The 25,499-nt window shown below is 45.8% G+C and overlaps 1 protein-coding gene across 3 annotated transcripts in view; it reads left to right on the top strand.

The window, feature by feature from the left end:
- The window catches only part of FANCD2 (FA complementation group D2), a 340,198-nt gene that overhangs the window by 31,233 nt on the left and 283,466 nt on the right, over nucleotides 1-25,499 (top strand). For all 3 annotated transcript variants that reach the window (XM_078776144.1, XM_068112928.2, XM_078776145.1), the window contains exons 6-9: nucleotides 16,166-16,223; nucleotides 21,774-21,826; nucleotides 21,930-22,008; nucleotides 22,333-22,457. In XM_078776144.1, the coding sequence (XP_078632270.1) occupies nucleotides 16,166-16,223; nucleotides 21,774-21,826; nucleotides 21,930-22,008; nucleotides 22,333-22,457 (315 nt within the window). The remainder of the gene's footprint in view (nucleotides 1-16,165; nucleotides 16,224-21,773; nucleotides 21,827-21,929; nucleotides 22,009-22,332; nucleotides 22,458-25,499) is intronic.

Genomic DNA, 25,499 nt, shown 5'->3' with positions numbered 1-25,499 from the left:
CTCAAATGGTACAGAGGTTAAGGCCTGGACAGACACACTAAAGTTCAATGGTCAATAAATAAAGAAACTCGGAAGTGATAAACAAGACCAAAAGTCTAACAGGGCGTAGCCTGGCTTGTAAAATATTATAAACCACAATCACGTATGATTCGATTTTTAAACAGTCGCTGATGCTGCTGATAACATTCAACAATAAATCTGGAGGAATCCCGACATCCGTGAGGTAAGTTTTACTTGCAGAACTGAGCGAAAAACTACTGTAATCTATATACCCCACTAGGGTTGGAGGTGTGCTCATTTAACAAGTTGCTAGCTGGCGCTTGCCAAGCCAGCCCAGCCGTTCCTTAACGGTTTTGAATGGAGTTCTTGCTCGAATACTTAAACCACTTGGGGCATCTCTCCACAACAAACTTGGTAAATGAACAAACACCCAATGTTCTTGAGACCCGACCATAGATCTACTGTAATCTATATACTCCAAAGAGGGATGACCCTTTCTGCAGCTCCCGCAGTGAGCGGGTGTAGGTGTACTAGTAAATTAAAATTTCGGTCGGTAGAGTCGGCCACCATAATGACATCATAGACGTAATGACGTAACGGACACAAAACTGCCGCTACTTTAATATGTACAACAACAACAACAACAACAACATGCATTTTAAGGCATTTTTCCCTGCTAGAGCGGGGGTTAGCCTTGCGGTCCCCATGACAATCTTCTCCATTTTGCCCTATTTTCTGCATCTCTCCTTGTTAACCCCCTTGCCCGCATTTCTTCTTCCACCATCTTTAGCCAAGTCTTTCTCGGTCTTCCCCGTCCTCTACTTCCTTCTACATTAACTTCCATCACTCTTCTCAACCAGTCACTTTCATCCTTCCTCAATACATGACCAAACCATCTCAACCTGTTCCTCTTCACAGCATCAATCACAGGCAATATTCCCATCATCTTTCGCAATTCATCATTTGTCCTCCTCTCTCTCAACGATACTCCGCACATCCATCGAACCATTCGCATTTCCACCCTTTCCAGCCTTCGTTGCTGCTCTACGTTCATTACCCATGTCTCGCTCCCATAAATCATAACACTTCTCACACATGCAGCATACACCTTTCCCTTCAGCTTCAGCGACACTCTCCTCCTCATCAGCACGCCACTCAGTTCCCGAAACTTCTTCCATGCACATCTCACTCGAGCAACCGTTGCCGAGTCTGATCCACCTTCTCCATTCAGCAGGTCTCCGAGGTAGCAAAATGTTTTCACACCTTCCAGCTTCACGCCATCTCCAAGATCCAACTCAACATTTCCTCCATCTGCAGCTCCCTCTGCGCACACCTTACATTTGAATGGAGCTGCCACACTGGTTAATGACCCTCTCAGACCACTACATTTTTGATGAACCCACTCAGCGCACATTGTACACTGAATGGAGTTCACTCCGACACCCTTCCTGCACACAGCACACGGCCACTTCCCAGTTCTTTCCACCTCACCACATGCTTTACCACTTGCCATCACCTTTGTCTTTCCGATATTCACCTTCAGACCTTTTGTCTCCATACATTCCTTCCACTTGTTCATCTTTTCCTTCAGTCCATCCATACTTTCCGCAATCAACACCAGATCATCTGCATACAACAACTCCCACGGTAAACCCTCCTTTACGTTCTGAGCCAGCACCTCCATCACAGCTACAAATAGTAGTGGACTTAGTACCGACCCCTGATGCACTCCCACCTTCACCTCAAACTCACCACTGTTCCCGTCCTTCGTCCTTACAGCTCTGCGTGCTCTTTTGTACATTGCCATCACTACTCTGATCAACCATTCCTCCACTCCTAACTTCCTCAATGCCCATGTCAATACTTTGCGTGGAACCCTATCGAATGCTTTCTCCAGATCAACAAACCCAAAAAACAACTTCTTCCTCTTATCCATGTACTTCTCCTGCAACTGCCTCACAATGAAAAGCGCATCTGTCGTTCCTCTTCCTGGCATAAATCCAAACTGCATTTCGTCGATCTTCACTTTCTTCCTTATCCTCCTTTCCAACACCCTTTCCAATACCTTCATTCCATGCTCCAATAACTTTATCGCTCGGTACGAGCCACACTCCAGAGGGTCACCTTTCCCCTTGTATAGAGGGACGAGGGTACTCAGTTCCCAAGCCACTGGAATGTGGCCTTCTTTCACCACCAGATTACAGATCTCTGTCATTCTCTTCACACCCCAACTTCCTGCTGCCTTCAACATATCTCCCACAACTCCCGTCGGCCCTCCCGCTTTTCCACTCTTCATTGCTTTTATCACTTCCTCAACTTCCTTCTCAGTTAGCTTCTCTGCCGGTCCTAAAACTGGGTTACTCTCTATGTTGCCATCCCATTCATTCTCTGTATTCAACAGCATTTCCATATATCTTTTCCATCTTCCTTTAATTCCATCTGGGTCGACAACGATTTGTCCCACTTCATCCTTCAAGCAACTCACCCCCATCACATCACACCTCTCTTTCGCTATGTGCTTTGCAATCCTGAATACTGCTTTCTGACCCTCTTCCGAATCCAAGCGTTCTCCGAACATTTTCCTACATGCCTCCTGCGCCTTTGCTACCTCTTTCTTTGCAGCCTTCCTGGCTGCCTTATAACTTTCATGCTCTGCTGTTTCTGCTCCCGTACCCTTCGCCTTCTGCCACTCTTTGAACTTCTTCCTCTTCTCCTCAATCCTCTTTCCAACTTCAACATCCCACCACCATGTTTCCGAGTGCCTCGGTGGTCCTTTTGTCCATCCACATACCTCACCAACGGCTCCCAACAGACTAGCTTTCATTGACATCCAACCACTTTCACGCTCAACCACATCATCCTCTACCCTACTCAGCCTCTCTTTTAATGCCTCCCTTACTGTCACCTCTTTCAACCTCCACACCTTCATTCTCGGTTGGTACTTCACCCGCCGAGCTCTCCTCGCACCTTTCACCCTTATGTCGCAGACAACCAAGTGGTGCTGTGAAACAGCCTCGTCCCCCGGGATCACCTTTGTGTCCCAGAGGTGCCCCCTATCTCGCCTACGCACCATCAGGTAGTCAACGGTTGTCGTTGACCCACCTGACGTGTATGTAACAAGCTTATTGTCCTCTTTCTGGAACTGAGTATTACAAATCAACAAATCAGCTCCATCAGCAAACTCCAAAATCCTTTCACCTTCTCCATTTCTCACACCATATCCGTAACCCCCATGAACTCCCTCAAAACCGTCCATACTCCTTCCCACATGTCCATTTAGGTCTCCTCCCACCACAACAACTTCCTCATCTTTCACGTTTTCCATCAGCTTCTCTATCGCACACCAGAACTTGTCCTTCTCTTCATCGCTTCGACCAACCTGCGGAGCATATCCCGAGATGACGTTCACCAAGAGCTTTCCAATCATCATTTTCACCATCATCAACCTATCACTCACTCTAGTCACACTCACCACACTGTCTACAAACTCCTCAGAAAACAGGACACCAACACCATTCACGCCCTCCGGGCACCCTTGCCACACAAACTTGTATTTCTGTCCCTGCCTACCCTTCACCATTCTCACACCACTTCCCTTCCATCTCGTCTCCTGCACACAACATATGTCCACTCTTCTTCTGACCAATACTTCCACCACTTCTCCTGATCTCCCTGTCATTGTCCCTACATTCCATGTCCCAAACCTCAGAAACCGATCTCCACTTCGGGCTGTACCCTGCCCATATGTACTTGTGATTGTCATGGTTCTCTTTTTGAGGCAATGTTTTTATGGCCGGATGCCCTTCCTGACGCCAACCCTCTTAGTCGTCTCTTACGACACGCAGGGATACGGTGTACCTATTCTGACCAGGGTACACACTTTACCAGGGTACATACTTTATACCAGGGTAAGTATGTACCAGGGTACATACTTTAATATGTAGAAGATGATATATTTTAACTTCCAGTATGCTTGCAGTCACTACGAAGGGATTAGTGTTACGATTTGATTTACTATAATATAAACGTTATTTCGAAAATAATATTACCATTAAAAAACCGAGGCTAATTCCTTACTTCTGCGATTATTAATATTTGTGCCGAACACAGCTTATATCATTGATTCATGAATCATACACTGCTTCAATCCATTAACTTTGTATTCATGACATTGGGATGAAAGTATTATGGTCATATTTACTATATTATTATTATTATTATTATGAAAATGAGACCAGTGAAACGATACACTATTGTATTAAGAAACCTGTGCTTAATTTGTCTGAAGCGGTCTGAAGGTGAGGCTTAACGCCTGAGGCCTATACGTACCGTTTTGTTGGAAGATTCGTAACGCCGATGCTTTCGATATTTCATGGTCATTTTAACAATCGGTTTGTTTGTGTTTCACACTGAATGAATAGCGTAAAGGTGTACAGCATGGCGATTGTGATAGATGACAGGTTCGACGATATGTTCGGCATGAACGGCAAATAAATCAAAATGGCGGTGTGTGGAGAGTCAACCGTCATACTGCCGTAATGACATCAGACGTAATCACATCACCCTGTTATGTGACCAGATCTTCAGGTCTGATTTGTATACGTTTGAGGAGACATACATACATACATACATACATACATGTACATATATACATACATACATACATACATACATACATACATACAGACATACAGTCACGTGAAAAAGTAAGTACACCCCATGTAAAGTTTTGACTTTTTCAACATATTTCAACATACAGCTATTTGATCTTCATTTCAACAATATTGATAGATAAAGGTGATATAATATAACAAATATCATGAAACATTTACATTTTGTAGTCCATTGTATAAGTTAAAGAAACAAATGCAAATGTCGCATGTGGAAAAAGTAAGTACACCCCCACATTTATCACTACTTCAAATACCTAAAATTAGAATCAGGTGCACCAGCTCAGGTGCAAATGATTAGAACATCGTTCGAGAGGATCTTGGAGGAACCTGTCTTCTTGAAACCTCAGACATTTAGTTTGGTTTGCTCTTTGTTGTTGAAGTGTGCGGCGTCACCATGCCTAGATCAAAAGAGCTCTCTGAGGCCTTCAGAAAGAAGGTTATAGATGCCTACGAGTCTGGGAAGGGATTTAAAAAAATCTCCAAACAATTTGAAATCAATCATTCGACTGTCCAGAAGATCATCTACAAGTGGAGAAGATTCCGAACAACTGCCAACTTGTTCAGGCCAGGCCACCCCAGCAAGTTCAGCCCGAGAGCAGACCGCAAGATGCTGAAAGAAGTCTCTAAGAACCCCAGAATGTCATCACGGGACCTACAGGTAGCTCTTGCCACTGTTGATGTCAAAGTGCACGAGTCTACCATTAGAAAGAGGCTGCACAAATTTGATCTACATGGGAGGTGTGCCAGGAGGAAACCTTTGCTGTCCAGAAAGAACATCAGGGCAAGAGTAAAGTTTGCCAATGAACACCGAGGCAAAGACCAGCACTTCTGGAACAATGTGCTCTGGACAGATGAGTCAAAGGTAGAGCTATTTGGCCACAGTACCAGAAGACATGTTTGGCGAAAACCAAAGACACCATTTGACCACAAGAACCTGATACCAACTGTAAAGCATGGTGGTGGAAATATTATGGTTTGGGGCAGCTTTGCTGCATCAGGGCCTGGGCAGCTCACCATCATAGAAACCACTATGAATTCTTCATTGTACCAGAGGGTGCTTGAGGATAATGTGAGGCCATCTGTCGGAAAGTTGAAGCTCAACCGAAGGTGGATCTTGCAACATGACAATGACCCTAAGCATAACAGTAAATCCACCAAGGAATGGCTGAAAATAAAGAAAAGGAGGTTTCTGCAATGGCCAAGTCAAAGCCCGGATCTAAATCCCATCGAGATGTTGTGGGGGGATTTGAAACGAGCTGTGCATGCAAGAAACCCCTCAAACATCGCACAGCTGAAAGTAGTCTGCATGGAGGAGTGGGCAAAAATTTCTCCCAGTCGATGTCAGAGACTGGTAGACAGTTATAAGAAACGCCTACTTGAGGTTGTTTCTGCCAAAGGGGGCAATACCACATATTAGAGCCAAGGGTGTACTTACTTTTTCCATATGCGAAATTTGCATTTATGTTTATTTAATTTATACAGTGGACTACAAAATGAAAATGTTTCATGATATTTGTTATATAATATCACCTTTATCTATCAATATTGTTGAAATGAAGATCAAATAGCTGTATGTTGAAATATGTTGAAAAGTCAAAACTTTACATGGGGTGTGCTTACTTTTTCACGTGACTGTAGATACAGACAGACAAACACTGTTCTAGATGGCTTTGCGCGATGGGCTACGCCGTAAAAACGGTCATCTCATTCTATGTTGTGGTGGATGGGCTGTTAAAGCCTCTTTCAACTCACCTGTACAGTGTACATACAGACAGACAGACAGACAGACAGACAGACACACACACACACAGACACACACACACAGACAGACACACACACAGACAGACACACAGACAGACAGACAGACACACAGACAGACAGACAGACACACACACACAGACAGACACACACACACAGACAGACACACACACACAGACAGACACACACACACAGACAGACACACACACACAGACAGACACACACACACAGACAGACACACACACAGACAGACACACACACAGACAGACACACACACAGACAGACACACACACAGACACACACACAGACAGACACACACACAGACAGACACACACACAGACAGACACACACACACACAGACACACACACACACAGACACACACACAGACAGACAGACACACACACACACAGACAGACAGACACACACACAGCGACAGACACACACAGACAGACACACAGACACACAGACAGACACACACACAGACAGACACACACATAGACAGACACACACACAGACAGACACACACACAGACAGACACACACACAGACAGACACACACACAGACAGACACACACACAGACAGACACACACACAGACAGACACACACACACACAGAGACAGACACACACACAGACAGACACACAGACAGACACACACACAGACAGACACACACACAGACAGACACACACACAGACAGACACACACACAGACAGACACACACACAGACAGACACACACACAGACAGACACACACAGAGACAGACACACACACAGACAGACACACACACAGACAGACACACACACAGACAGACACACACACAGACAGACACACACACAGACAGACACACACACAGACAGACACACACACAGACAGACACACACACAGACAGACACACACACAGACAGACACACACACAGACAGACACACACACAGACAGACACACACACAGACAGACACACACACAGACAGACACACACACAGACAGACACACACACAGACAGACACACACACAGACAGACACACACACAGACAGACACACACACAGACAGACACACACACAGACAGACACACACACAGACAGACACACACACAGACAGACACACACACAGACAGACACACACACAGACAGACACACACACAGACAGACACACACACAGACAGACACACACACACACAGACACACACACACACAGACAGACACACACACAGACAGACACACACACAGACAGACACACACACAGACAGACACACACACAGACAGACACACACACAGACAGACACACACACAGACAGACACACAGACAGACACACACACAGACAGACACACACACAGACAGACACACACACAGACAGACACACAGACAGACACACACACAGACAGACACACACACAGACAGACACACACACAGACAGACACACACACAGACAGACACACACACAGACAGACACACACACAGACAGACACACACACAGACAGACACACACACCGACAGACACACACACAGACACACACACACACAGATACACACACACACAGACACACACACACACAGACACACACAGACAGACACACACAGACACGCACGCACACAGACGGACACGCACGCACAAAGACGGACACACACACAGACAGACACACACACAGACAGACACACACACAGACAGACACACACACAGACAGACACACAGACAGACACACACACAGACAGACACACACACAGACAGACACACACACAGACAGACACACACACAGACAGACACACACACAGACAGACACACACACAGACAGACACACACACAGACAGACACACACACAGACAGACACACACACAGACAGACACACACCCAGACAGACACACACACAGACAGACACACACACAGACAGACACACACACAGACACACACACACACAGATACACACACACACAGACACACACACACACAGACACACACACACAGACAGACACACACAGACACGCACGCACACAGACGGACACGCACGCACAAAGACGGACACACACACAGACAGACACACACACAGACAGACACACACACAGACAGACACACACACAGACACACACACACACACAGACGGACACACACATGCGCACAGACGGACACGCACGCACGCACACACAGACGGACGGACGGACAGACGCACGCACGCACACCGACGGACGCACGCACATGGACAGACAGACAGACACACACACACAGACAGGGGCGCTGTAAGGGGGGGGGGGGGTGGAGTTAGGATGATTCCAAGGGCCCTGCACTGACAGGGGCCCTAAAAAATATTAGAACATGAGGTAAAAATTCTCAATATTAAATTATTAACCTATCTTTAATAGACCAGTGATAACTAAATGGCATGGCTATGGATATTGGATCACTACACTTGGTATGTATCCTTGTATGTATACTCTGCTGCTGATTTTATTATTTTGTTTGTTATATCATTCTATAGATGATAATGTTAATTTATTTTAATTGAAGAGGTTAATGTATGTTGTAATTCTTACCATTAAAATTACATTTAGACTGTAGAAGATGGCCTTTAGCGCGTGCTTCATATGGGCCCATTGTGATATCTTTTCATGGGGCCCAACATCCCTGGCGGCGCCCCTGCACACAGACACACAGACGCACGCACGCACGCAGACAGATAGACACACGCATGCGTGCAAACAGACGGACACACACACATACATTTACACACACACAGACAAAGACACACACACACACACACACACACACACACACACACACACACACACACACACACAAAGACACACACACACAGACAAAGACACACACACACACACACACACACACACACACAGACAAAGACACACACAGACAAAGAAACACACACACACAAAGACACACACACACACAGACAGACAGACAGACAGACAGACAGATACACACACACACACACACACACCAGACAGACACACACACACCAGACAGACACACAGGCGCACAGGCGCACAGACACACACACACAGACTTCCGTTTCCGGTCTTGCTGGCGACGGTTCGTTTTTTCGCAGGTCTCCACGCTCTCCATCGAAATCGAAGTTAAGTCATTGTTCCAATTTGTATTTTCGTTATAACTGTATTTCTTTTATGGTGTATGTACGTATATTGTCCCGTCAAAGATTTTCGGTGCAAATCTTTCATACCTGTATTGAAAATCGCGTTAATTCGTGTCGTCTCGAGGCCCTGTACAGTGTACACTGTACAACCTTGAGGCTTTGTTTTTCTCTCAGCGCCTGTCGTTTGTGATCCAATAACTTTCGTTCTCTGTTTTCGCAGTCTTTCCACCCCAAAGCCTACTTCCTTATGTAAATCTCAACTCAAAAAAACAAAAAAAAAAGACATTACCTTCTCTGTGCTCATTCGTTTATTCTTTCTTATTCGTTCGTTCGTTCTTCGACCACGTGTTTCTCCCCCATTTCCCCAGATAGATTGTCAAATTTCAATTCGTTATTTTATCGTCCATGTGATATTGTTTGATTATAGTTAGTTTTGGTTTGAATTTCCTGTAACTCGTATTTAATTAATCGTGTTCTGCTCCTCGTGTGTGGCCTTGTACTGTAGTTGTACCCCCGTCGGTGTTTTGTTAACTTAAGTGTGTTTTGCTTGGCTCTTGGTTTTTTCCCTTCTACCCCGAACATAATACTGTCTAACGTTCTAAATCCCCACCCCCCCCCCCCCCCCAAAAAAAAACAAAAAAAAACCAAAAACATTTATTTTATTTTCTCCACGTGTACTGTTGTCTCATCCTGTATTTTCTGTCCAGGTGTGCTGTTCGCCCCACCCCCATTATCTCCTTGCCATCCACCGTTTGCCCTGTTCACGTGACTCGTGGTGGTCCCTCTCGGCTCTCCCCCCGTTGGTATTTTTGTGCATATAAGATTGTTCATAGTTCTGTTTAAATATTTTTAAATATGTTTAACCTTTCCCCTTCTGTTTTTTATTCAGTGGTATATTACAACACGCTGTTTTTCTTCCTATTTAAAAGGCTTTTCTCAATTTCCTCTCCAACTCATTCCACTTCAAAAAAAAGAAATTCAATATCTTATACGTCTCCCTCACTACATGGTCTAAATTCACATTCATTCCATCCCTCCTCCATCATCCTGAACCGGATTGCTAACTTGAAAATCACAACAAACCCAATTTGTTATCAATGTTCGTCTTTCATTAATCATCCACTTTCTAAACTCCCCTCTTGCCCCTCCCATCCAAATCCCCCCCCTTGCACCTACACTCCGAAACTTCCCCCTTGCCCCTCCACTCTTAAACTCCCCCCTTGCCCCTCCACTCCTGAACTCCCCCCTTGCCCTTCCCCTCCTAAACTTCCCCTTTGCCCCTCCCCTCCTAATCCCCCCCCTTGCCCCTCCACTCCTGATCTCCCCCCTTTCCCCTTCCCTCCAAAACTCCCCCCTTGCCCCTCCCCTCCTAAACTCCCCCCTCACTCCTGCCCTTCAAAACTCCCCCCCAATCCCTCCCATTCAATTCTCCCCACATACCATTCCTCTCCAATTCTCTCTCCTCCCCCCTCCTCCTCCAAGCTGCCTCCTCCCCACTTCGTCTCCCTTCTATCTCATACCTCCACCCCCCCAAACCTTCTACTTTCCTCTGCCCCCCCTCAAACAACCCCTCACCGTGCCGCATCCCTTCACCAGCAAACCTTTCATCCTCCTCATCCTTCCCTTTCTTGGAACTCTTCTGCAACATCTGAAACACTATCAACTGCTCTCCCTACCTCCCCCTCTCATCCTTCATCTTACCCTACTCCTCCCCTCCCCTGTCCTGTACCCGATGCTCCCCCTCTCTCTTCATTAACGGTATGGACCTCAAACATCCGGGGCCTTCGCTCAAACCTGACTGATCTCTCCATACAGGTTGCTTCTGACAATCCAGACTTGATCTGCTTAACAGAGACTTTCCTCCTTCAAGATGTCTCTGATTCCTTAATATCTCTTCCTGGTTACTCCCTCCTCCGGTATGATAGACCTGAGCCTCGGCCTGGTGGTGGGGTGGCTATCTTTGTCAAAAACTCTCTTCCTCACTCTCCTTGCACTGCTCTCTTTCCTCCTCACCCGCAGGAGTACCTCTGGTTACGGCTTCCTCTCCGCTCCCACCTTTTGTTCATATGTGTTCTGTACCGTCCCCCAAACAGTGATGACTCCATCTACATTTCAATGTCTGACAACATGGACCAACTTCTATCCACTCATCCCAACTCTCTCTTCCTCATATGTGGTGACTTCAACTGTCATCATGCCACCTGGTTGGGTGTGGGTTCCTCTCTCACTAGTCATGGCACCTCAGCAAAGGACTTCTGTGACTCACTGGGATTGACACAATCTGTCAATTTCCCGACCCGGATCTCAGCCAATGGAGTATCTTCTCTTCTAGACTTGGTTATGACAAACTTCCCTGCTAATGTCTGCTGCTCTTCTTCTGCTCCAATCGGTTCTTCTGATCATGTGCTTGTCAAAGTGGACATCTCTCTGGCCATTCTCAGAGAGCCTCCTCAGCGTCGGCGAGTCTGGCATTTCACTCAGGCCGACTGGGACGGTCTTCAAGCAGCCATCAATCGTCTGGATTGGTCTCCCATCTCCACTGCCTCTGACATCAATTCTTCCTGGGAATTCTTCCAAAGCAAACTGATCTCTCTCATGCACAGATTTATCCCATCTCGCCTTCAATTGTCTTACCCTTCCTCCCGTCCATGGTACACTGAATCTTGTGGTGAGGCAGTTGCCCTGAAACAACTTGCCTTTGCCTCTTGGAAGGCTAATCCAACTGAAGGAAATCTCAGTTCCTTCCACCAAGCTCGGAACAAGTGTGTGTCTACCCTCAGGAGTGCCAGGAAGCACTATCTCTCCTCACTCAAGAATGAACTCTCAAACCTGTCTCCTTCCTCCAAATCCTGGTGGCGTCTGGTCAAATCCGTTTCTGGTGTTTGTTCCCCCTCCATCCCCTCCCTTACCTCAAATGGCCACACAGTTGACATCGCACGTGACAAAGCCGAATGCCTCAACTCTGTGTTCGCCTCGAAATCCTTAGTCCCAAACCCATCTCGCTCTGTTCCCACCTTTCCCAGTCGAACCCAACTGCTCCTGGACTCTGTGTCCTTCTCTCCTGACAAGGTGGAGGAGTTTTTGTCAAACCTCGACTCTGATTCTGCAACTGGACCAGACGGCATCAGCCCACGGGTCTTAAAATCCTGCTCTGCCGCTCTATCTCACCCTCTCTCTGTTCTTTTCACCCTATCTTTTGCTCAAGGTCATCTGCCAGCATCCTGGAAATCAGCTAACATTACCGCTTTACACAAAAAAGGTGCAAAAACAGATCCTTGCAACTACAGACCAATCAGCCTGCTCCCAATTATCAGCAAAGTCATGGAATCCATCATTGCTTCGGATATGAAATCTTTCCTCTTCTCCAATGGCTTGATCTCTGATCATCAATTTGGTTTCAGACCAGGTCACTCTACTCTGGACATGCTGCTTCTGCTGTCTCAACAATGGATGGAGGTCCTCAATGCCAAACAGGAAATCAGAGCTGTCTCCCTTGACATATCAAGGGCCTTTGATACGGTCTGGCACCCAGCTCTGCTCACCAAACTCTCCTCCTATGGTATCCATGGAAATCTCCATGCATGGCTTGCGGACTTCCTCTCTGGTCGTAGTCAACGTGTGGCCCTGAATGGATTTCTCTCATCTCCCCTTCCTGTTCAGGCTGGAGTTCCCCAAGGAAGTGTGCTGGGCCCTGTGCTTTTTCTGGTCTTTATCAATGATCTCTCTGACTCTCTGGAAAATCCTCTCTATCTCTTTGCTGATGACTCCACTCTCTGCCGCTCCATTCCTCTTCCCTCAGATCGGCAGTCTGCAGCCTCCTCACTCTCTGAAGACCTGGACAAAATCACAGACTGGTCAAACAAGTGGAACATGTCTTTCAATCCTGCCAAATCTCACTCTCTTACTATGTCTCTCCGAAAAGATCGACTGGACAACCCTCCCATCTACTTTCTCAACAATCCTCTCCAAGAAGTTCTGTCACTCAAGCTTTTGGGTCTCACTATCTGCCATGATCTTTCTTGGGAAAACCACATTTCCAAGCTGGCCTCCAAAGCCAGTCGCCGACTGGGCATCCTCCGTCGTGCGAAGTCCTTCCTCGGCACACCTGAGCTCCTCACCACTTACAAGGCTTTCATCCGCAGCTCAATGGAATACTGTTCTCCCCTATGGGCTGGTGCTCCTGCCTCACACCTGGCTCGGCTTCACGCTGTTGAATTCAAAGCTTTCAAAATCATTGGAATCTCCCGCGATGAAGCTATCTCTGAGGGCCTTTCACTCACTCACCGCAGGCAGGTAGGTGGTCTTTCTGTCTTCTACCGACTCCTCTCTGGCCTTGCTCCCCCAGCTCTCTCTGTGCTCTGTCCCCCAAATATTCCTACAGGTCGCACAAGATCTGCCAGCAACCCTCTGATGGTTAAACTGCCGAAATCTCGGCTCTCTGCTCACCTTCACTCTTTCATTCCTCTTTTCTCCCGCCTGTGGAACAAACTCCCACACTCCCTTCAATCCCTCTCCTCCCTCCAGGTCTTTAAAACAGCTGTTCACCACCATCTCTTATCTTCCCCCATCCATAACCTTGATCTTTTCTACCCCCACTAATTCACCCCAGATCCACCTTGTTTGAAATTCCAACTTATTTCCTGGAAATCCTGGCAGTGTCCATATGTTTATACCTCTCCCACCCCCCCCCCCCCCCTTCACATGCCTCCCCCCCTTCACATGCCTCCCCCCCTTCACATGCCTCCCCCCAAAGCCCTCTCCCTCCCACAGATCTCTCGATGTCTCCATGTCTCTCGGTCCCTGCTCTCAAATGTTGTATTTGTGTCCTTCCCCCTCTCTCCCCATCTTGTCTACCGCTCCCGATGTTATTTGTTTTATGTGTCTGTTTGTCTTTCTGTGTGATTAATGTTCGCTCTTTCACGAGCCTCGATCTTGTATACAAAAAAAAACAAACAAAAAAAAAAAAACAGACGCACACACACAGACGCACACACACACATAGACGCACACACATAGACGCACACACATAGACGCACGCACGCGCACGCACGCAGACGCACGCACGCAGACGCGCGCACACACAGGTGCACACACACAGGCACGCACACACGATTGCAAAACCAGTCTACCCGCTGCAAAACAGATGGAGTGTCGGTGTTTTTTTATATTTGGTCATGGTACAGCACAGATTATTATCAGGTTATCATATTGACCCACCTTAAATGATTTAAGGATGTTTTGGGTGTTCGTTTGATCTGATAAATCCTTGTACTGATAGACGATAATTGGTGAAGATAATACTGTGGATTGTTATAAGGTTCAACAACAACCAGGGCTTGAAATTTACTTGAAAATCACGTTTATCAAATACTTATGAACAGTAGATTGGCGAGAACCGCATGACTGAATTTTCCTCGTGTATATCGAATTTTTGTGGAAATAAGTTAATCACACAATTATGAATCTGTAGACAATGTACACGCATAACATCGAGACCTTACTCTATATCAAAAAGTATTCAGATTAAAACTATTTTCTTCCAGATTTCCCTCCCATACTTCCCCCACCCCCTCCTCCAAGATTGCCTCGATATTGTTGCTCAATGCATCAGTTTGCCAACTTTCCTCGGGTGCACTCAGTGCATCCAGACCATAAATGGTGGATACTCTGACCCAAATCAGGGTCAGAGTATCCACGTTGCACCTATTATTTTTTGAGCCCCGTGTAAAGAGTGTCGATTTCTGCAGCAGTGTTTTAACCTAAGACTGATTGTTGTTGTGCATTTGTAAAGTCCTTGCATTTATTTTTTGTCAAATTTGGAATTGGATATTCCCAACGAAAACATTGCGGTCATCATTTCACACTCGTCGGCGTTTTGCGCTTTTGAACAAGTACAGTATGAAATGCTTTCATCATAGACCATTTCAAACAATAATTTCAACTTTATCCTTGATCTACACTTTTGAATTTCAACAAAATACTGCGACATGATGTTAAATTGTTGGAAAGATGTACCTTTTTTTGCAAACTAATTCAGGCAGTTAGAACGTCCACTCTGTATAATTGTTGCAGTTGTGGGGATTTTTTTTTCTTTACAGGAGTGAGGCTCATGGAAGAGCAAGATAGATCTGACAGCCGGACAAATGTCAAGGGAATGAACAAGCAGAAAAAGAGGAAGGAAAGAGGGGAGAGAATACTGAAACGAACAAAAGGATCATTAGGATAGGTTTAATGGGGGTAATCAGGATCGTGGGACAGAATTATGGATGACAGGAGATGCTATTGCGCTGCTTGCTTGAAGCTCTGGAGGAAGAGTCTCTGGAAGGTGTTTCCATAGATGGGAGAGGTGAGAATCAGACTTCAGGTGTGCAGTCAGCCTAGATTTTGGAATTTTAACCAGAAAGGGTTTACTGGAAGAACACGTGCATGCTTGAGTTGCAGGGGATGGTCAGAGGCCTTGGAGAGCGGAGGAAGCAGCATTGGACAAGAGGCGGTAATGCTGAAGAAGCATTTGGATGTAAACCTGTGACCTAGTGCCCTCCAGTGAGCGCGTCATAAATCTGAACTGTCTTGCTATCGCCTTGTGTTTTTACCACCTAATGGTGATCTTTATCTGAAATTCATTTATTTTCAGTACAAGAACGTCTCATGAGAGTCTGATGAAACTTCTGCTCGCAATTGATGTGCTGCAGGTACGTACGTTTGTTTGATTTGTGAGAGGACAAATAATCCGTTAAAGTCACTTGTATTATAAATTGGTCTATAAAATCCAAAGCTTTTATCCAACCGGTGGACTGAAATGATCTGAGATGAATGGATCTTTGCATCCCACCAGGCAATGATCTTTTCCAGATGTTTCCCATGGTGCTGCTTTTATTATCCCCGCCACTGGAACTGGACGGAGGTTATGTTTTACTCCTGCCTGTTTGTCTGTCTGTCTGTGTTTAGTTGACATCTCAAGAAGTTGCGGACAGATTTGGATGAAACTTGGTGGACAGCTTGGGTGTGTAACAAGGACGTATTGCTTTGATTCGAGTGAAGATCCCAATCTGGAGCCTGATACGAGAATGAAATCTTTTAAAGCGATTCTTCATTGGGAAGAACCACCTTCAGAGGCCATTTTTCCCCGCAGGGTGGGGGTTGGCCTTTTTCGGGCACCGTGGTCCCCTTTTTGAAGCAATGTTTTATGGCCGGATGCCCTTCCTGCCACCAACCCTTTTAGTCGCCTCTTGCCACACACAGGGAATTACCAGTGAGCTGGTACTGAATTTGTTGACCTCGGGAGGATGACAGGCTGCGATTCTTCATTGAGAGATAGGGAAAAAAAACAAACGATACATCCAGTCACGTGAAAAAGTAAGTACACCCCATGTAAAGTTTTGACTTTTTCAACATATTTCAACATACAGCTATTTGATCTTCATTTCAACAATATTGACAGATAAAGGTGATATAATATAACAAATATCATGAAACATTTACATTTTGTAGTCCATTGTATCTATCTATAATTCCAGTAATCTCTGTCTGTCTGTCTGTACGTCTGTACGTTTGTTTGTTTGTCTGTGACCGCTGTTTCTCGACAACTACCGGTCCGATATACTTGAAACTTGCCAGGTATATTGCTGGGGACCCGAGGATGTGCCTTTTCAAGGTTTCATATTAATCGGACAATTACTTACCGAGCTATGTCCAAAAAACGATTCAACCAATCAGAGAGCAGCGAACGATCGCGTGTGCCGAACGTGGAGGACACACTCTGCCTCGGATGGCACATTTGAGAGCGTATTCATTTATTTCACGTTTGCAAACTATGTTGGCGTTAAACTATGTTTTACAACTAATAAAAACGAATTTGCGATTCATTCGCTTTCCTGCGCGTTTGTGCACGCGATGGCGATTTCTTTACCAAACTCCGGAAGCCGTTCGCTTTGGACCAAACCATTGCATGTAAATAGAGGGGGGGGTTCTGTGGTCGTTGCGAATGGACCAAACCATTCATGTAAATAGAGGGGGGGGATTGTCACTGTACTCGCAAGCCGTTCGCCGTTCGCTTTGGCGTTGCGAATGGACCAAACCATTTCATGTAAATAGAGGGGGGGGATATAATTTTAGATAGATATATAGTACGGGCATATATATAGTACGGGCATGCCCTAGTAATTGAAATAAACATAAATGCAAATTTCGCATGTTTAAAAAGTAAGTACACCTCTACATTTATCACTACTTCCAATACCTAAAATTAGAATCAGGTGCACCAGCTCAGGTGCAAATGATTAGAACATCGTTAGAGAGGATCTTGGAGGAACCTGTCTTATTTAAACCTCAGACATTTAGTTTGGTTTGCTCTTCGTTGTTGAAGTGTGCGGCATCACCATGCCTAGATCAAAAGAGCTCTCTGAAGCCTTCAGAAAGAAGGTTATAGATGCCTACGAGTCTGGGAAGGGATTTAAAAAGATCTCCAAACAATTTGAAATCAATCATTCGACTGTCCGGAAGATCATCGACAAGTGGAGAAGATTCCAAACAACTGCCAACTTGTTCAGGCCAGGCCGCCCCAGCAAGTTCAGCCCGAGAGCTGACCGCAAGATGCTGAAAGAAGTCTCTAAGAACCCCAGAATGTCATCACGGGACCTACAGGTAGCTCTTGCCACTGTTGATGTCAAAGTGCATGAGTCTACCATTGAAAGAGGCTGCACAAATTTGATCTACATGGGAGGTGTGCCAGGGGGAAAACTTTGCTGTCCAGAAAGAACATCAGGACAAGACTAAAGTTTGCCAATGAACACCTCGGCAAAGACCAGCACTTCTGGAACCATGTGCTCTTGTTACGGATTCGTCACTTCCGTTGTTGTGGTTTTCATGCACTGTAAACATTGTTGGTTCCATATACTATTATTGTTGGCGTTTGAGGGAGATAGAGATAGAGATAGAGATTACTATTTTCAAAAGGTAAAAAAGTTAATGTTTTAAATGAAACCGGAACCGGACGAAGAGGAAGAAGAGGAGAGGGAAGGCGGAGCGAGTGAGTCGGACAAGAAGCCGAGCTGCTTCGAGGTCTGGAGCGAACGATTGGCGAACGAGAGTCACGAGTGAACTTTGGGTTTCCCAGGAAAGGGATTCCTGCGACAGAGTTGTTATCGCTGTGACAGATCAACCTGCGTGTCAGGTTTTGCAGTCGATTCCGAGGAGAATCATCGTAGTGCCGTTACGCCTCGAGAACGGGCCGTAGGCCATTTTGCCTCGCGCGCTTTGCGCATCGCTCAAGGTTTTTCACTTCGCTTCAACCATTCTCACCGCATCCAGACGTTCATTTGGTGTGTGTGTGTAACGTGGCTTTTGAGTGGGAAATCTGCGGTTCGCCGATTGAGAGCCGTCGAACGTCCATACCTGAAGGTGTGGTTTCCCCGTCGCTTCTCGAGGATACCTTCGCCCATCTTTGGCAGTGTAACTGCCAACCCAATGGGATTCTGGTCTCGATACGACATCGTACGGACGATCACTGGAGTGGATCGACTTTGGCTTGAAGCCGGAAGCAACTTTGGCTTGAAGCCGGGAAAGAGACATTGGGGATGTTATTTTCGCTCACTTGGAGCACAGTGAGTTATATATTATGAAACTGATGGTACCATCATAGGAAATATATATTGGTTGTACAATTGATTACTATTGTTGTTGTACTGTTATTCTTGTGTGATCCTAATACAATACTTGTTTGTTGGTAACAATTGGTGTGGTTTCACTATTGATTTTTGACATACAGAATAACACATCTTTCTGCCGTGACTCCTCTCGGGGCTCGGAGGTACACCGTGACCGGGGTTTGGGGAGGAGCACGTAACAGCTCTGTACAGATGAGTCAAAGGTCGAGCTATTTGGCCACAGTACCAGAAGACATGTTTCGCGAAAAACCAAAGACAGCATTTGACCACAAGAACCTGATACCAACTGTAAAGCATGGTGGTGGAAATATTATGGTTTGGGGCAGCTTTGCTGCATCAGGGCCTGGGCAGCTCACCATCATAGAATCCACTATGAATTCTTCATTGTACCAGCGGGTGCTTGAGGATAATGTGAAAATGTAATCTGTCGGAAAGTTGAAGCTCAACTGAAGGTGGACCTTGCAACATGACAATGACCCTAAACATACCTGTAAATCCACCAAGGAATGGCTGAAAATAAAGAAATGGAGGGTTCTGGAATGGCCAAGTCAAAGCCTGGATCTAAATCCCATCGAGATGTTGTGGGGGGATTTGAAACGAGCTGTGCATGCAAGAAACCCCTCAAACATTGCACAGCTGAAATAATTCTTCATGGAGGAGTGGGCAAAAATTTCTCCCAGTCGATGTCAGAGACTGGTAGACAGTTATAAGAAACGCCGACTTGAGGTTTCTGCCAAAGGGGGCAATACCACCTATTAGAGCCAAGGGTTTACTTACTTTTTGCACATGCGAAATTTGCATTTATGTTTATTTTAATTATACAATGGACTACAAAATGTAAATGTTTCATGATATTTGTTATATTATATCACCTTTATCTTTCAATATTGTTGAAATGAAGATCAAATAGCTGTATGTTGAAATATTGTTGCGGTTCTGTGTTTTTGCAATAAAGCTTAATTTTCCCCTCATAGTTAGTCACACTACAACATGTAGCCTCGTTTAAGCTCAGTTATTTCTTAGTAAGTGTAAGCGTAGACCTTTCCTATGTGTAGTTTTGCGTTGAGTAGAATAATGAGAGTTAGGTCTCCTTCCATTGCTTTATGCCACCTCAATGCTTTGAGTTTTGGCGCAAATTACCACGAGGCCGGCCTGACAAGTCGAGGCAAGCCGAAGGAAGGCGGAACAGGAGAAGTGGGAGTGACTGGTAAGCATGAGCTGCCAATCAGGGCTCGAGGGGAGTGGCTTAGCACTGCGGCAAAAGGCGTGGTTTGGAACATTCGAGGCAGGCCAGGGCGTGGCAATATAACCCTGTGCCCAAAAGCCCCCACCTCAGTTATGGGGAGAGGCGCTTGAGAGTTCTCTGTACTGAGGAGAGGTGCGCTGAACAAGTGAGAGTTTTTGAGGAGGACCTGTGCTGAGTGATGAGCTTGAGTTATCAGTTCGAAGCGCTGTGTTGAATTGAGTTACAAGTTAAGTGCTCGGTTGAGCTTGAGGCAGATCCTGAATTGAGTTGCGAGAGTGAAAGCGTGCCATTATATTAATCGCGCTGTGAAGAACCGTCGAGCCGGGCGAGAGACGCGCATATTCGCCTGCCTGCATTTGTTCGAGATACGCTCTGCGAGGATCCATCCCGCCTGCCTGCCTGCCTTCGTCGAGGGACGTGCTGTGACCGCAGAGGGCCACGCCGGGCGAGCTGTTCCTGAACAACAAAGCCGGCGCGTTCAGCGCATGAACCATCCTTCCTTCATTCCCCCTGTGAGTGTGAACGGGCCCATTGTCTGGGAAAATAAGCTAAGACTGTTTAAGTGCCTGCTCTGTGTCTCTTCGCCTTGTATAGCTGTAAATAAACCTGTGTTCTTCCTTCTATTTGATCGTTCCCGTCATTTCCATCTATTGACTAAGCGTGGTGCGAATTATATCGCTCTAATCGGGTTCCAATAATAAGGTAACTGCACGGACCACGTGGTACGCCATCCGCTCGGACGTACTCAAATTACGTGTGGTTCGTGCAAGACTTGATCCCCGCTTCCGCGGCGGCGTAGGTACCTAGGTACGTGCGAGAATTGTCCCGAAACCCTGTCCTGCGTCTGCCCGGGAGTGGCGACTTAAGTCTCGCGGTTGCGACGACTCAAGGAGAACAAGGGGCTTAAACTCCCCTTGGTAAGGGAACGGGGGTCGCGCGAAACCGTAACAATATGTTGAAAGAGTCAAAACTTTACATGGGGTGTACTTACCTTTTCACGTGACTGTATATACAGTATATAGCAAGATATTTCAAAAGGTTATGGACGAGTTATGACAAAACAAGGTGGATGAGTGGATTAGATGACAAAAAGAAGCCGATTAGATTTTGGTTCTGGTCTGAATCCAAATCCAGCCCATCAGTGGCATGCAATATGTAAACTGTTCAGCCTGGCGACTGTATGCACTCTACGAAGTGCAGTTCTAGTTTGAGTCGTTAAATCTTATCAAGCTCTTGATTCTTGCACCAGCTGCTGTCGCACATGTGCACTTTGCGTCACATTGAGGCCTTTGATGACCATTTTAATTTGCCATCAATATCTTGCATTTCAGACACCACTTGTACAGGTTTTGCTGGAAATGTTTCCTGATTTCATGGGCGTTGAGTAAGTATTTTGTCACTTAGAATGGAATGTAAAATCTTGTATTCATCCAAGGGCTTTCTCAGCCTGGTGAAGCTTATCTGCCCTGTATTTGCCTTCATTTCAGGGTTTCAGCTGATGGTGTCAATGTCCCACGACAAATTCTCAATCAGCTCAAATGGCTTGACAGGATTGTAGACTGCCAGGTGAGGATTCTATGACTTATACCCACCTTAAAAGAGTTTCCAGCTACCCACTCCTCTGCTATAAACTATTTTAAGTTCATCTGGAATTCCACCACTTTACTTCCCTTTCCCAACCACAGCATTATTATTTAGACTCATTGCAAAAACATTGAACAACAGAACAACATATCTATTTTGAGTGTTTAACAAACGCTAGCACTTTGCAGCACGGACAATGAGCAGTCTGCCGTGCCACAATGAATTTGAATAATGCATGCACTCATTCATCTAATACCTAAGGGGCTCGAGCAAAGATGAAATGCTACAAGGGTGCACTGTTCACAGAACCTCACGGAAAAGCTCTTGGAACTTGTGAGCGTTGCCCCTGCGGACGTCCAAAGGGATATAATTACGTGCCTGCCGGAGATCATCGACGACTCTCATCACCAGCCTGTGGCCGTGCAATTAAGGCAAGCAGTCTTGCATCAGTTTCAAAACTGTGCACCTTTATTTTCATTGTCATTGCTCACAAACCCTCGGCAGCCCAAGTTGGCGTTTCTTTCGCTCTTATCAAGGCCGAGAAGCATCCGCTCATGCACAGAAAGCTGCCTGGACATCTGTCTTCATGCTTTTCTGTCCGGATGAATAATTAATGTCAATTTTTTTTTTTTACATCTTGGCATTTTCACATTCACCAGCCTGTCCAGTATGGCTGCAATTTATATTCCTCAACTCTGTCCTCCTTTTTATTCATGATTTGACTTCATGTTTTACTATTCATTATGGTAAACATGCATGATGTTTCTGTACTTTCCAAGCGTCTTCAAAGGAAGCCATCTATTTATTACATAATCATAGCCGAGGAGGTTTGCACCGGTGCGTACAAGGGGGAACTTTGGGATTGAGTACGTATGAATCACAACTTTTTTTTCTTTTTTTTGTATACAGGATCGAGGCTCGTGAAAGAGCTAACATTTATCACTCAAAAAATCAGACACACAAAATATATAATAAGGGGAGCGGTAGACAAGATGGGGAGAGAAGGGGAAGCACACAAACACAACATTTGAGAGCAGGGACATTGGGAGATCTGTGGGAGGGAGAGGGCTTGGGGGGGAGGAGGCATGGAAAAGGGGGGTGGGGGGGGGGGGGGAGGGTGGGAGAAGTATAAAACACAAGGACACTACAAGGACACTGCAAGGACCTCCAGGAAAGAAGTCGGCATTCCAAAAAAGTAGATCTGGGGTGAAATTGGTGGGGGTAGAAAAGATCAAGGGTTTGGATGGGGGAAGACAAGAGATGGTGGTGAACAGCTGTTTTAAAGACCTGGAGGGAGGATTGGGATTGAAGAGAGTGAGAGAGTTTGTTCCAGAGGTGGGCGAAAAGAAGAATGAAGGAGTGAAGGTGAACATAGAGTCTTGATTTTGGCAGTTTAACCATAAGATCGTTGCAGGCAGATCTTGTGCGACCTCTAGGAATATTTGGGGGAGAGAGCCCAGAGAGAGCTGGGGGAGCAAGGCCGGAGAGGAGTCGGTAGAAGACAGAAAGACCACCAACCTGCCTGCGGTGAGTAAGTGAAAGGCTCTCGAGTTAGCTTCATCGTGGGAGATTCCAATGATTCTGAAAGTTTTGGCTTCAACAGCGTGAAGCCAAGCTAGGTGTGAGGCAGGAGTACCAGCCCAGAGGGGAGAACAGTATTCCATTGAGGGTTGATATTCTAACTGTTGATATTTTCCCCTGAACCTTTCTGAAAACAAGTGTTTATTTCAATTTTTTGTTGATTCTGGTGATGTATTTAAGATGTTATAATGTTTCTTCAAGCCCTACTGGTATTATAGTCATATACACTATATACATTGCATTACTTTATAATGACCAGTCAGTAAACTCGAATGCTTTATTATGAGGGGTTGTCAGAAAGTTAGTCATCTCATTATCGTGTTTCCTTTCCATGGGTATGTAGGATATGTAGCTCATCATGCTTGTGGAAAATCCACCTCCCATTTGGTGAATGTATTCTGTCAAATTACTTTGTGAATTGCATTTGTCTGAATAGCTGATTGGGGCATTCCATCTAAGTCAATCAAGAATGTGGTAAACTTTACATAAATTAAATTTAGGGTGTGGGCGGTGTTACGGATTCGTCACTTCCGTTGTGGTGGTTTGCATCCACTGTAAATATTTCTGATTCCATGTACTATTATTGTTTTCAAAAGGTTTATTGTTCATGAACTGTTTTCAAAAGGTAAAAAAGTTAATGTTAAAAGAAACAGGAAACCAGATCGGGAACCAGACGACGAAGAGGAAGAGGGGAAAAAAAGAAGGGCGGAGCGAGTGAGTCGAACAAGAAGGAGCCGAGCTACTTGCGGTCTGGAGCGAACGTTAGCGAGCAAGAGTCACTTGCGAACTTTCGGGTTTCCGGGAAAGGGATTCCTGCGACAGAGTTGTCATCGCTGTGACCGATCAACCTGCGTCTCAGGTTTTTGGCGGTGGATGCCGAGGAGAATTATTGCCGGGCCGTTACGTCTCGAGAATGGGTCGTCGGCCATTTTGACTCGCGCAGGACTTGTGCTTCGCTCACGGCTTCGTCTCTTTTCGACCATTTTCACCGCATTCAGACGTCGATCTGGGGCGTGTGTGTGACGTGGCTTTTTGAAGGTTAATTCGTCCATACCCGAGGGTGTGATCTCTCAGTCGCCTGGAGGGCGCCTTTGGATTTCCCATTCGCCTTGAGGGCGCCTGTGCCCCGCGTTGGCAGCAGGACTGTGCTTGCCATCCGAACGGGATTCTGGTCTCGATGGTCGTTCTGGCGATCGCTGGAGCACATCAACTTTGGCTTGGAGCCGGAAATAAGAGACATTGGGAATGTTCTTCGTTCACTCACTTGGAGCGCAGTGAGTTATATATTACAAAACTGTGAGTTTAACAATTGGGGTGGCTTCTCCATTGATCTTTGACATACAGAATAACACATTTTTCTGCCGTGACTCCTCTCGGGGCTCGGAGGTACGCCGTGACCAGGGGGTCGGGGAGGTGCACGTAACAGCGGGCAGTGGTAGTTCACAGGTAAGTCTGATAGTACTGATAAAATTACTGATATCCCCATGGTACTGATAAAACTCCGATTTAGGGCACCATTGTTGACAAAATGTAACAAAAAAAACAAACAAACAAAAAAAAAACAAGAGAAAGGTGCTATGTCTGGAAGAAAACAACAACCACAAAATGAAGCAACCTGACATGAGGATTTGTTGCAAAAGAATGGAATTAACAGGGAACTCACCTTGATATATGATTGAGGATTTTTTTTTACTCTTACCTGGCTTTCTATGGTGTAGCTTGAAGTGGGTGTTGAACATAAATTTGAACAAAATGTAGTCTTTGCCGAAACCATACAGCAAATTGTCAGCGGCCAATTTTGTTGCCATTAATTGCCTGCGCGGGACAGTAGCCACAAATCAGCTACATTGTAAACATTGCTGATGTCTTGAAGTCATCACAGGAACAGGCAA

Source organism: Myxine glutinosa, chromosome 4 (assembly GCF_964187855.1).
Source record: "Myxine glutinosa chromosome 4, kmMyxGlut1.1, whole genome shotgun sequence".
Classification (NCBI taxonomy): Eukaryota; Metazoa; Chordata; class Myxini; order Myxiniformes; family Myxinidae; genus Myxine; species Myxine glutinosa.
The sequence above is the reverse complement of the archived record's forward strand: the minus strand, read 5'-3'. Positions and strand labels throughout refer to the sequence as shown.